The sequence below is a fragment of the Atractosteus spatula genome, chromosome 19, assembly GCF_055471065.1.
Source record: "Atractosteus spatula isolate fAtrSpa1 chromosome 19, fAtrSpa1.hap1, whole genome shotgun sequence".
Classification (NCBI taxonomy): domain Eukaryota; kingdom Metazoa; phylum Chordata; class Actinopteri; order Semionotiformes; family Lepisosteidae; genus Atractosteus; species Atractosteus spatula.
This window is the reverse complement of record NC_142724.1, coordinates 4,498,966-4,511,048: the sequence shown is the minus strand read 5'-3', so window position 1 is coordinate 4,511,048 and position 12,083 is coordinate 4,498,966. Positions and strand designations below refer to the sequence as shown.

The 12,083-nt window shown below is 40.4% G+C and overlaps 1 protein-coding gene across 1 annotated transcript; it reads left to right on the top strand.

The window, feature by feature from the left end:
• Window positions 1-221: 221 nt before the first annotated feature.
• On the top strand, window positions 222-11,342 carry ccm2l (CCM2 like scaffold protein). The gene is made up of 10 exons (XM_088937461.1): window positions 222-317; window positions 2,129-2,296; window positions 2,611-2,694; window positions 4,208-4,391; window positions 4,775-5,367; window positions 6,094-6,226; window positions 7,143-7,206; window positions 8,809-8,962; window positions 9,400-9,538; window positions 9,929-11,342. Exons 1-10 carry the CDS (start codon window positions 288-290, stop codon window positions 10,204-10,206), a joined length of 1,827 nt encoding a protein of 608 aa, XP_088793587.1. The 5' UTR covers window positions 222-287; the 3' UTR covers window positions 10,207-11,342.
• Window positions 11,343-12,083: the final 741 nt, after the last annotated feature.

The following is a 12,083-nucleotide window of genomic DNA, read 5'->3' as shown; positions in this document are numbered from 1 at the left end:
TGCCACTGGATGAGATGTGCACAGACTGCAATAGTTTTCACCCTGGTTTTCACCTCATTAGAATCTCAGGCTTTTATGAAAAACGCTTTGCTTTGTCTGTGGCAGATTTGCAGCCTAGAGAATGGAAGCTGAACCCAAGTTTATATCAGGACTTCTGGTGGAGTTTCCTCTCGCACAGGAAAGCTGAGCTTCCTCTATGGCAAGCAGACCTCCCAATGGGCACACACCACAGCAAATCCCGAACGAGAGAGGCAGCTGCACCACTTCAATAAAAGTGGGGAGAAGGAATGGAATATGAGCACAAAAAAGCAAAAAAGGTAAGTCTGCCTCTCTTCTGTAGAGGTGTAGACTTTTGTTACAGTAGAACATCTGGCATACCTTAGCGCTTTAGTGAGACTTGGGAGCTGTAATTAAGCTCATCTTCAGCTTCCTGTGAAGTGATTATGGTGAGATTTAAGCATTGTTGTTGTTTTTGTAGCTTAGATCAGAGTTAAACAGGGCAGTACTGGGAAGTGTTTCTTACTTTTTCCAGTATTGGGCCGTAGATTGACTTTTTTCCTCATCAAGTAGATCCATTTAGGGCAACTTGGGCTTGTGGAACAGTGAATTCAGTTGTTTGTATCAGTCAGTCCATTCTGAGATTTCCTTCAAAAATGTCTCTTGTCTGTGTATTGTCATGGTATATCAACAAGAAATTCCACAACGGTCTTGTGTTCTTCTATATTGAGGGCAGGGGTGGATGTCACAAAGCAGATTTTTCAATAAAATTTTATTTTTTAATCGGTTGATCAAAAGCATTCTTCTAAAGGAACAAAATACACAATGCAAAAAAATATTGTTTAATGTTTTGGTTTTATGTTTTTTATTTTTCATTGTGATTTTTCCCATCCTGTATTTTTGTATTTTTTTCTAGCAGTCTTTCTGTTAATCAAAAACCATTTCACAGTTTCAAAACACAGTTCTGATAATAGCTTCATATAAAAGTTTAGTGTTCAAACAAAAAATAAATCAATGAAAATAATAGGCAAACATTGGTCTACAGAGAGAAAAATATATTATTACTTTTCAGTTTAAAAAAATCTAATTTTGGAAACCAAGTCTCATGAATCTAGAATCTTTTTGTTTGTCCCCAAGCTGAGAAGGCAACAGACATTTAAAGTGCAAAATTTATATTTTGTAATAACTAAGTGATCTGATTCGTTAATGTATTTTTTAAAGTCGGAATCTTAAATGTTGCCCAGAGCACTGTACGTGGGTCATTTCGATGTGATTAACATAATTTGAAAGTGCAATTACTCTTCCTTGACTAATTGAAGTTAGTTTCACTCCTGCATCCTCTGTGAATAATATGCAAAAAGTTTATCTTTAAAAAATGAATTCATTATAAAGACAAATTCCTAAAACCTCATGGGTGTTTATCATGTGGCAATAATCTGCCTGATACAAGTTTCTGAACCTGATCAGTACAGATTTACTCCATTTAATAGGCAACATTATGTCCATGCTATAACACCATTTGTTGTTATTGTGTCTAAATACACAAAACACATATAACAAATTCATCTTAAAACCAGCTGTTTCATTTTTAATAACTGATGAGATTTTTTAGCCAAGGTGCTGCATTTATCATCTTTGTTATTCCCCTGCTCTATTTGACTGGTATTAGTGCACTGAAAGAGCGTAACTAAGTATTATTAATGTACTCAGATGGCAGTAGAATCAGGGAAGATCATTGACACCCCTACTCTACTCTTTAAGATGAACAGCTCCAAGAGGATATTGTCTTTATTTGTAGCCCACTGCTGGTTGGCGAAAAATAGAAATAAAAATAATAGAAATAAAGTTAGAGAATTGTTCAACATCTGAGATTACCATCCTTCCAGCACCAGACTGGCATACTGTGTAGTTATCCAAGTGCTCCATTCATGTCCATTTCCAAACAAACCCAAAGATCAATAATTCCTGATTCTTGAATCAATCAGTCCACATTGAGATAGTGCATGTTAGGAGCAAGAAATGAAACAAAGAGAGACAAAGAGTACATACTCTCTTCCTGTAATCCGATATGCAGATCAATATTCCTCCTGTTCCTGGCTGGGGATGGGAGTAACTGTATCTTGCTTCCCAGGGATTTGTGTCTCCAATCAAACGACTGGTTTTCCCAAAGAATCCACGAAAGCAGGCGGACAGGAGCAGCCTGTACAGAAGGCCCCTGCATTCTGTCCCTCTCTATCCTCCTGATTTCCTCATCCATCCTGAGCGGCTCCTTCATGACTATGTAGAGAAGGAAGTTAAGGTACATTTCTTTTGCTGAACCATGGACTGTGCAGTGAGAGACTGGTTTCCCTGAATCCTCTCCTTTTAAGGTTTTATCTTTTTTGCCAGGAAAGATGGATAGCCTTTAGCCTAAGCCCTCAACACAGGGGATTCTGGATTGTAGACTGCCTGCAAAATGCTCAATGCTTGCAGACACAGTTGTAGTTCATAGTTCATGCCTGTTTTCACTTATGCTTTCAATATTGTATTTGATCTTTCTTTCAGCTATAGCTTAAAAGAAAAATCTTTGGAAATCTTGTGTTTTGATCATTTAAATGCCTCTTTTGTCTTTAGTTTCTAGGTCACTTGACCTGGGTGTCATGTTCTTTGAACCCTTCTAGCAGAGATGAGCTTCTGCAGCTTCTTGACACGGCCAGGGTATGTGTGGAGAGATCAAGAAATCAACCATTGGCCTTATGTAATGGCAGATGGCTTTAAAACTCTCTGGATATTTCCAGGAAGTGATATGGGAGAGCAGTGACAGGATGGCACAGTGCCTTGCAGCGCTGGGGCCGTGGGATCAGTTCCTGGGGTGCTGTCTGTGAGTTCACCTGTGGTTTCCTCCCACAATCCAAAACTATACTGGTAGGTTAATTGGCTTCTGGGAAAATTGGCCCTGGTGTGAAAAGCATCCCGTTTAGGATGTATCCTGTGGCCCTGAGTTGGATGAAGCAGTTTAAATAATGGATGAATGGATATGGAAGATTGCGATGGCGGTTAGTGTCACTCTGTACAACCTCCCATTTCTGAGCTTGATTCTGGCCATCCCTCTGTGTGAGGTTTGCAGGTTCTGCTCCTGTTCATGTTCTGTTCCTGTTGCATGTTTCCTGCCACTGTCCTCACCAGGACAGGCAGCATTTTAGTGGATGGGGTGTATTTCCATAATGCATCGGTATTAAGCACCTCCAGCAATTTCAGACAGATATATGGCAAGAATGAAATATAAGATAAGAGATTGGTTTTACATCTATTGATAGATTTGCTAGTATTTCTGGCATTAGTATAAATATGTTATTCCTACATTACAACCTTATTTCACGCTCCATGCGCTGTCACAACATGCCTGATTTATAGGGCAAAGATAGTCTATCTTTAATATTCATTTCAGATCACTAAACCAATCCCAAATACTAAAAAAAATGTATTTACTAATCCCATTTATTTGGGATTTTTGCTTAAAATCATCAGGAGTAACATCATGCAATGAACTTGTTAGCTATTTATATGTATCCCGTGTCAATCTTTATCAAGCTATTCCATGGAAGAAGCAGGACAAAGTGTTGTGGCAAAAGCGAAAATGATGGCATCGGCACAATAAACCATGAATAGATATACTGTATTAAAAGAGGATATAGACCATGTGGGAGCAAAGCAAATGCGTGATGCAAGCAATACAGAGATATCTCAAGAAATTCCATCCATCCATTGTGTTTGAATCAACCGCGAAGAGCTTTTCTCCAAGCACTGGCCAGCCCCAAAGGTCCACATACAATGAGCTCAATTTGAACTGGGGATTCTGCAAGCAGATGGGGATTAGTTGGGCAGGACTCTCTTGGTTCCTGATGAAACAGCAATCACTGTTAATTCTCAGTCTCATTCAAGCTTGCAGGTACCTTGGCGAGGGATTAAACTTCTCCTCCAATCAGGGCTGAACCTTCTGTTGGTTGCTGTGCAGATTAGAATGTATTAAAAAATGAAAGGTCCAATTGGTGGGGAGATTGGAAGAGCCTGCCTACCTGTCAATTTCAGATTGGGTGGTTATAAATAAATAAAAAAATTGACCTTCTTAAATGTATTTAGCAGCAGAGTAGGAACAAAAGGTAAATTGATCACAAAAGTGACAGTTCCAAAACTACTGCCTGGGGCTCTGACTGCGGTGATGGGATTGCAGAAGCTGAAGGAGCTGCCCCTGAAGACGACCCCTGAGCAAGACAGCATCCTCAGTCTGTCGGCCCGCTGCCTGCTGCTCACCTGGAGAGACAACGAGGAGCTCATCCTGCGCATCCCCACGCACGAGATCGCAGCCGCCTCTTACCTGCGCGATGACTCGCTGCACCTCCTAGTGCTGAAAACAGGTTCTGCAGACGCAATTTACATGTAACACCTTTTTTCCAAGCTAGGTGTTTGCAAACAAATATGGTACTAGAATTGAAAAAGGAATGTATCCCATTTTTTCTTGTTAATATATGATAAAAACCTTTAGGAAGTTAAAATTTAAAAAGGCAGTAAAACACAATGCATTTATGCATTACATATGAAGTTTTAAAAGAACATACACAAATTAGTAGATACTTTCCTTCTTCAGTCTTTCATGAGAAATACCTGTGAATGTTATTCCATTATACTTGACTTTACATTATCTGAAGCAAGCAGGTTTAATACATCTTATGTTATTGCATCCTGATCTTTACATAACATGAAACTGCAGCTTCCACAGCTCATTGTCCACAATCTACAGGGCTTGGTGTGGACCCTGTGCCAGCAGGGGGCAGTCTGGAGAGGAGGCACCCTAGTGGCAGCCTGGAGAGGAAACAGGGCATCGAGGGCAGGAGGCAGACTGTCAGCAACATGGACCGGCGTCCTGCAGGGGGCACTATGGAACGCAGACACACGATCTGCAGCGTGGACTGGAAGATGTCTGGCAGGCATGAGCAGAAACTGGCCGGGAGTAGCTCGGAGGTGAAAGCCCCAGGGGGGAGCCTGGAGCGGAAGCAGGCTGGGGGCAGCTGGGAGAGAAGGCAAACCCGGAAGGCAGGAGGCAGCTGGGACAGAAGACCAATGAGCGGGAGCTGGGAAAGACGGAACACAGCCAGTGTGGGGGGCAGCTGGGAAAGGAGACAAGCAGGCAAGCCTGGGGGAAGCTGGGAAAGGAAACATACTTGTGGAGGTAGCTGGGAACGCAGGCAGGCTTACAGTGGGAGCTGGGAGCGGGGCAAGTCCTATGGCAGCTGGGAGAGAAGGAATGCTGGCATTAACCCTCTGGACCCTCTGAAGCCAACTCCATGCCCAGATGCGTACTGTAACTTGGTGATCTTGGCAGTGGAAAACAGGGTGAGTTTTCAGTTAAATGAGATCATAATAATGATACTAGTACTAATACTCATAATAATTTCCCACATTTACAGGTAATGGGCTTTACAGGTAATGGGGAATCCCACTACCACCACCAATGTGTAGCCCCTACCTGGAAGATGTGGCGGCAGCCAAAGTGTGCCAGTTTGCTCACCACACACCAGCTATCACTAGGAGGGAGAACTGAGTGATAAAGCCAGTTCACAGTTGGAGATTATTAGGAGGATATGATTTGTAAAGGCTAGAGGAGAAATTTGGCGAGGACACTGCGGTTAACACCCCTACTCTTTCAGAGAAACCCTCTGATTATGACCACGGAGAGTCAGACCCTCGGTTTTACGTCTCGTCTGAGGGACGGCGCCTTTAACAATATAGTGTCCCCGTCACTATTCTGAGGCATTAGGACCCACACAGACTGCAGGATGAGCACCCTCTTCTGGCTCCACTAACATCTCTTCCAGCAGCAACCTTAGCTTTCCCAGGGGGTCTCCCATCCAGGTACTGGTCAGGCTCACACCTGCTGAGCTTCAGTGGGTTGTCAGTTGTGAATTGCAGGGTGATATGTATCACTTATGTGATATATAGAACAAAGCTGTGGAAACTTTATGGCATGGATCTCTGTTTAAGGTAGAGTACAGTGTTTTCCTTAGTTGGATCATTGTGGTTGATGACCAATGTCTTTTATTTTCTGGGTGAACCTCTCAGGATGCTGCGGAGGAATACTGTGCACTTATTTGCCAGGTTTTCCAGATAATCTATGGTGATCAGACAATTGAGTGTGTGGATCGGGCAGGATACCACTATACCTCCACTCCAGACAGTTACTGGCTGCAGAGAAGTAAGTTTCCACTCTGGTGTGAGTCTGGCAACACTGGCATGTGTTGTATTTGCACTGTAAAGTGAATGAAAGATGGATATTACAAGGATGCATATTCACACCTAAGGAAGGCTCAGCAGCTGAACTGTTGTTTCTTCTTTGTATTTCTCACTGTGGAATTGACCTTTACTTGTTTCTGTGCAGCCTGAACTGATGCAGCTCCCCACTCAAAACTATTACAAGGCTGCCATTTGGTACTCAGATAATGTATCTTGGATGACATGCAAGTGGCCTATTTCTGAATTTGTAGTGTACAGAAGGGCTTTGCAGTTTTTTTATTCACTACTGGTTGATTTACTCCACTGGATTGCATGCCCTAAACCAGTGCTTTCCAAAACATTTTCAGCCTGAAGCACACTTTATGCATCCCAGGTTTTGACACACCAATGATAGACAAATATTGAGCACTTAAATTGCAAGAAATAACATTTATTTTAAACTGAAACATTGACTACAATTTTAATAAGAAATTATTTGACTTCCCAGCTAGCACAGTGGCACAGTTGTTAGCACTGGTGCCTCATAGCGCCGGGGCTCTAAATTCAATTCCTGGGATGCTATCTGCATGGAGTTTGTATACAGTATTCTCCCTGCGTTTGCTTAGGTTTCCTCCATTTGCTGTTGTGTTCCCCTACACATATAATCTATTCTGATTCCACAGCACACCTGAGACCTATCCAAGGTTCACAGTGTGTCTATGGCCACAGGTTTAGAAAGCACAGCCTCACACAATGAGTATTCATTTGTTTTGGTTCCACCATAATGGAATCTGTGTTGGTGAAAGAGCCAGTATCCATGTATGAAAAAGTTTCAGAAAGCAGCAGAAATAGTATTGCCCCTCTTTATAATATACAGATTCTTTCTATTGTTTTCCCAGGTGACAGCTGCCTCACAGATATGACTTACGGTTATGAGGCGGATTTCAGCTGCTGCAGCTCCTTGTGAGTTTCATGTTAAATCAAATGGAAATGTTGGCTACAGACACAGCACTGGGTTGCAAATGTCACATTTATTTTATTTTGCTGTGTGTCTTTCCTCCTTTGATACAGCTCACTCGGGGAAATAATTGAATTGTGTTTTGGAAGATGTGTGATGCCTGAAAAACAGTTTAATCACAGTGTCCTGTGGTGCCAGGCATAGGCGTATAAATTTCAGTTTGTCTGAAAGTTATAGATCCCTCCTGGCTTGTGCAGCATTATTCTGCCCTCCTTTTCCAAGTGTGGCAATCTCAGTGAAGAACCGGAATAACACTTAAATGCCCCCACTAGAATTTAAACCTCATTCCAGATTTGTTCTTTGTTTTACTTAAAAACTTTCTTTCATCATAAAGCAGGCAGTAGCAGCAGTAATGGTTCTAAGAAAAAAACTATTTTGACCTGCTGCCATTCAATGGTTGGAAATCAGATTTATAAAATCATCTTATACTGTTTTTTTCTGTATTGAAATCTGAGGTCTGTGATTCACAGGTGTAATACACCTTGGGCATGAAGCACATTGTTATAAATGGAGAGTTTAAGGAAATGGAGAAAATCAGGAAATGACCGAATGGATTAGTCAATAAGTAAAATAAGTTATCAAAACCTCTAACTTGTAAATATTTCTGCCACAAATATAGGCATGTGAATTCTTTGTTCTCTGGCACAGCTTTGATGAAAAGAGTAATAATTCACTTGGTTAATCAAATATTTATTAACAGTGACAGACACACACAATACACTACACACAACCTAAAAATACAAGCACAACATACTGTATTCACAAATTAAAAGACATGTTGTTTCAGAGACCAACATCGAGACCACCCAGAAAACCCCAGGCTGCTACCAAGTATTGGACTCTTAAATAATGTCTACAGAGGCCAAACGAGATAAACTGCCTTTTTAACTAAATAGAATACAGCCTACAATTAAATATCTCTCTCTAACCCTGATGCCACAAAATAAATGGTAGCCTCTCTCCCTGTTCTAAAATGCCTCACTAACCAGGAATGGCAGTTTTAAACCAGATCAAGGGAGGGATTCTTCACTCAAGAACTCCAAGTTCCCTAAAAGCTACAGAATAGTAAGCTCTCTTACAAGATTCAAATACTTGGCTACAATCGGGTTTTTTTCAGATCATGAAGAAGGGACTCTCGCCTGGCACCAGCTTCAAGTTCTGTCTCTTGTGGTCTCCTCTGTCTCATGTGGTCTGACCTTCCTTTTCTGTTTTCTCTCCCCTTCCTCTGTCCTGACCTGATCTTATACAGTCTCTTTCTGGACTGTTGATTGACACTTAATCATTTACCCAGAATTGAATTAACTAAGGTAAACCTGAAGATTCTTTTGTCTTTTGAGAAATCAGCATTTCTCACACCCAGCACAATAAGTAAACATCCCGCAGTTTGAAGCCCTAGGAAGTGGAAATATTGACACTAGTTAGGTATAACCCATTGAGTCTAGATTCTTAGAGAGACCTGCGGTTGTTATCTACCTCAGCCTGTAACAATCTTGTGCTCAAATCTGCAAGAAGCAGGATTTTTAAATCTGTCTCCCTCTTTCCTACAGTAATGGCTCTCAGGAGACCTTTGACCCCTACTACAGTGAGAACTACAGTGAGAGCTCTTCTTTCCGGGAGTCGCACCACAGCCTGGCTTCCCTGCACAGTGAGAGTGAACAAAGCAGTGTAGAGGTGCAGCTGCTTCAGGAGTACATGATAACTGTAAGAACAACCGCGTGCTGTCTGGGAGGGTCCTCACCTGAGTGGAAAGGTCCTCTTTATTGCTTTTGGGCCTGAGCACCAGGTTTAGTTTCCTGCAACTGTACAGTACCTGCACAATGAGTCCAGGTGTCCAATTTACCATCGGGGGAACACCCCCCATCTCATGCATTTGCTATGGGCTGGGCACTTGTTTTAACCAATAAAACGTTTGATGCATAAAACCATCAAAGAGAATGTGCATTTCAACTTAGGAGCATGTGGGTTAAATACCCAGAGAGTTGCTTTATAAAATAATGCCAGAACGTTTAAGGGATTAGAGAAATAAATCTGACATTGTATGCCCTCACTTTTCTATTGCAACACTGGTGGCTCTAGTAATAAAGCAGGAGCTCTGCACGGCCAATTAATAACACGTTCTCGTTATTATACCTCTTAAGCTGAGGAGTAAACTTAGCCCTCCGGAAATCCAGCAGTTTGCCCTCCTGCTGCGCGAGTACAGAATGGGAGCCCACATCGAGGAGTTCTGCTCAGACCTACTCCAACTGTACGGAGACAAAAGGAAGTTCCTCCTTTTAGGTAAGAGGATTACATTGTTAATTCTACTGCCAATTCCGCCGGGCATGGCTTATGGCTCTGACGTTATCAGCCGGGGAAAAAAAACCCCAAACAGCCCGATTTACATTATTCAGCGCATAGCAAGAAAACAATTTCCATGTTCTTACAGGAAAATCAAAACTTTTCAATGTAAACATCTGTGGGGGGGGACTTTCTATGGACTTTCTGCTCTATCCATAGAATGCTTTGCATGGCACCTGACTGTGACAATATAACTATGTAACCTCTGCATGTTAAGCTCATACAGTACGAATATATATATAGAATGCTGATCCTAAAAAGATTCTAACAGCAGGATAATGGCTATATCAGCACTTTTTTTTTTGCTTTGTCCTTCAAACCCTGATTTAGGAATGAGGCCATTCATCCCAGACAAAGATGTGGGCGTGTTCGAGAGCTTCCTAGAAAGCATTGGGATACGAGAAGGCGGGATTCTGACAGACAGCTTCGGGCGCATCAAGCGAAGCATGAGCAACACGTCCGCATCCGCCGTGCGCAGCTACGACAGCTGGTCTCTGCGGTCGGGCTCCGAGGACTTCAACAGAATGATCACGGACATCACGCATGACATCGAGGCCCTGGGCTTTGAGGAGGATGGGAACATTGAGGAAGAGGACAATTACTTGTGAACTCAGGCCTGTAAAAGCATTAAAGATGCAAATACGTCTTTATGCATTTGCTACATTTCAGGTTAGGAAAGGAGAAACCATACATATATCAATCAAATAATCGATCATCCTATTAATTTGAACCCATGTTGTGCCTTTTAACTTACAGTATGCTGTCAGTATAAAAAAAACAACAACATTTTTCTTACACATACAAGAATGAAATTATACACTTTTTCAGCAAATTTGTATAACAATATAGTAAAACAATGCATTTATATTTTTAGAATGGGTTTAAACTGCCGCATGGAGTTTACATTTCCTTAGTGAATTGATTCTACAGTATTGCTGAGGTTTAAAATTTGGACAGGTCACACTTTGCAATTTCATTTCCTTAAGCCTGTAACTGCTCATTGGCATGGACTGGGATTTTTATTTTTTCAGTTAATGTTTTTCATTTAATCATTCTGAAAAACTTACAATCAATTGAATGAATTATACACATCTACAGTGCAAGTTGTATTCTCTATGGATAAAGAAAAAGAAGCATAATGCACTGTTCTCTTAATCAAAAATCTATTTAAAAACACTTAAACATCCAGCAAAAATGAGTTCCGTCCCAAATAGTTTAAAACATTACGAGTTCCCTGTCCCATTAATTTAAACCCATGGTGTGCCTTTTTACTGACAGTATGTTGTCACTCAGATCACTTCTGAAAATATCAACAATACTTGAGTTTTTGCTGCAAGTCCAGTAATTTCGGGCTTATGTATGTGGCAGTCTGTATGCCACTCACAGTAGCTAGAAAGACTGTGTGCCGGCACTAAGGTGGAAAAGTTATTTTTTTATTTTTATCTTTTATATTTTGTTATTGCTTTTATTAAAGAATATGTTTTAATATATATCAGCAATTGTATAGATCTGAATGGGTTTATGTGTCAATAATTAAAATGGAGCAGCAACACAAAATTAGGAAACAAGATAAAATAGCCAAAATGTTGAAAATGGCAGCATGGTAATGTGAATCTGTAATGTAATCTGAAAGAGTTATAGAAAGTGTAATATATATGGACATATGCATTAATCTCCTCCAACTCATAAAACACTCCACCTCAATAACAATCCTGTTTTACTAATTTAATAAATGCAATAAATGGTATAAAAATTATCAGAATATTTGTATTAAACCAGTTTTCCAGCAGATGGCTACCTACAGTAGCTATAATTTGCTTCGAATGATTGATACTCAATAATAATTATTGCCATATAAGTTATTGTTGATGTAGCCAGAATGCTGACTTCATAGAAACTCCATATGATGCTATAATATTCTAAATTCCTTATACTGTAATAATTTTTGGACAAAAATAGATATAGCCCTGTCCATGACTCTAACACATAATAATGTCTATTGTGTATTATACATAGGCTCTGTGAAGTTGTTTTGAGGGTTACTTAAGACTGCATTCAAATAAAGAATGAATGCACTGTATTATTTTACAAGCAATATTTTTTAAACGAAATTAAACTGCACTTAGGCAACAATTAATTACCATAAATAGTTGTTACATCTGAAGGATGCAAATATTTATGTCCGTTACCATATGTAAAATGTTAATGTCAAAATTAACTTGCACTAAAGCTTTGGAAGGCTCATTTTCTTACAGTGGAAGTTAGCCATGGTTATTAAAAGCAGTGAACAATGTGATAAACCATTTCAATTTCCCAGACTCCCTAGCCCAGATGAGTGTTCTAAAACATTCATCAAGTATGAGGCTTTGCAGAAAATACCTCTACCATTACAGTTAACAGCATTCAGTCAGACCTTCATTTAAGTACAGGAATTACATATTTACCACATAATGTTGTAAAATAACGTATGCTCAGAATGCTGGAA

Bases quoted from the DNA above. Each gene is read 5' to 3' on its own strand.
- ccm2l (XM_088937461.1), top strand. From the start codon at position 288: ATGGAATATGAGCACAAAAAAGCAAAAAAG. The intron at 4,392-4,774 runs GTTCTGCAGACG...CACAATCTACAG, and splicing joins CCTCCTAGTGCTGAAAACAG to GGCTTGGTGTGGACCCTGTG. The intron at 6,227-7,142 runs GTAAGTTTCCAC...TTGTTTTCCCAG, and splicing joins CAGTTACTGGCTGCAGAGAA to GTGACAGCTGCCTCACAGAT.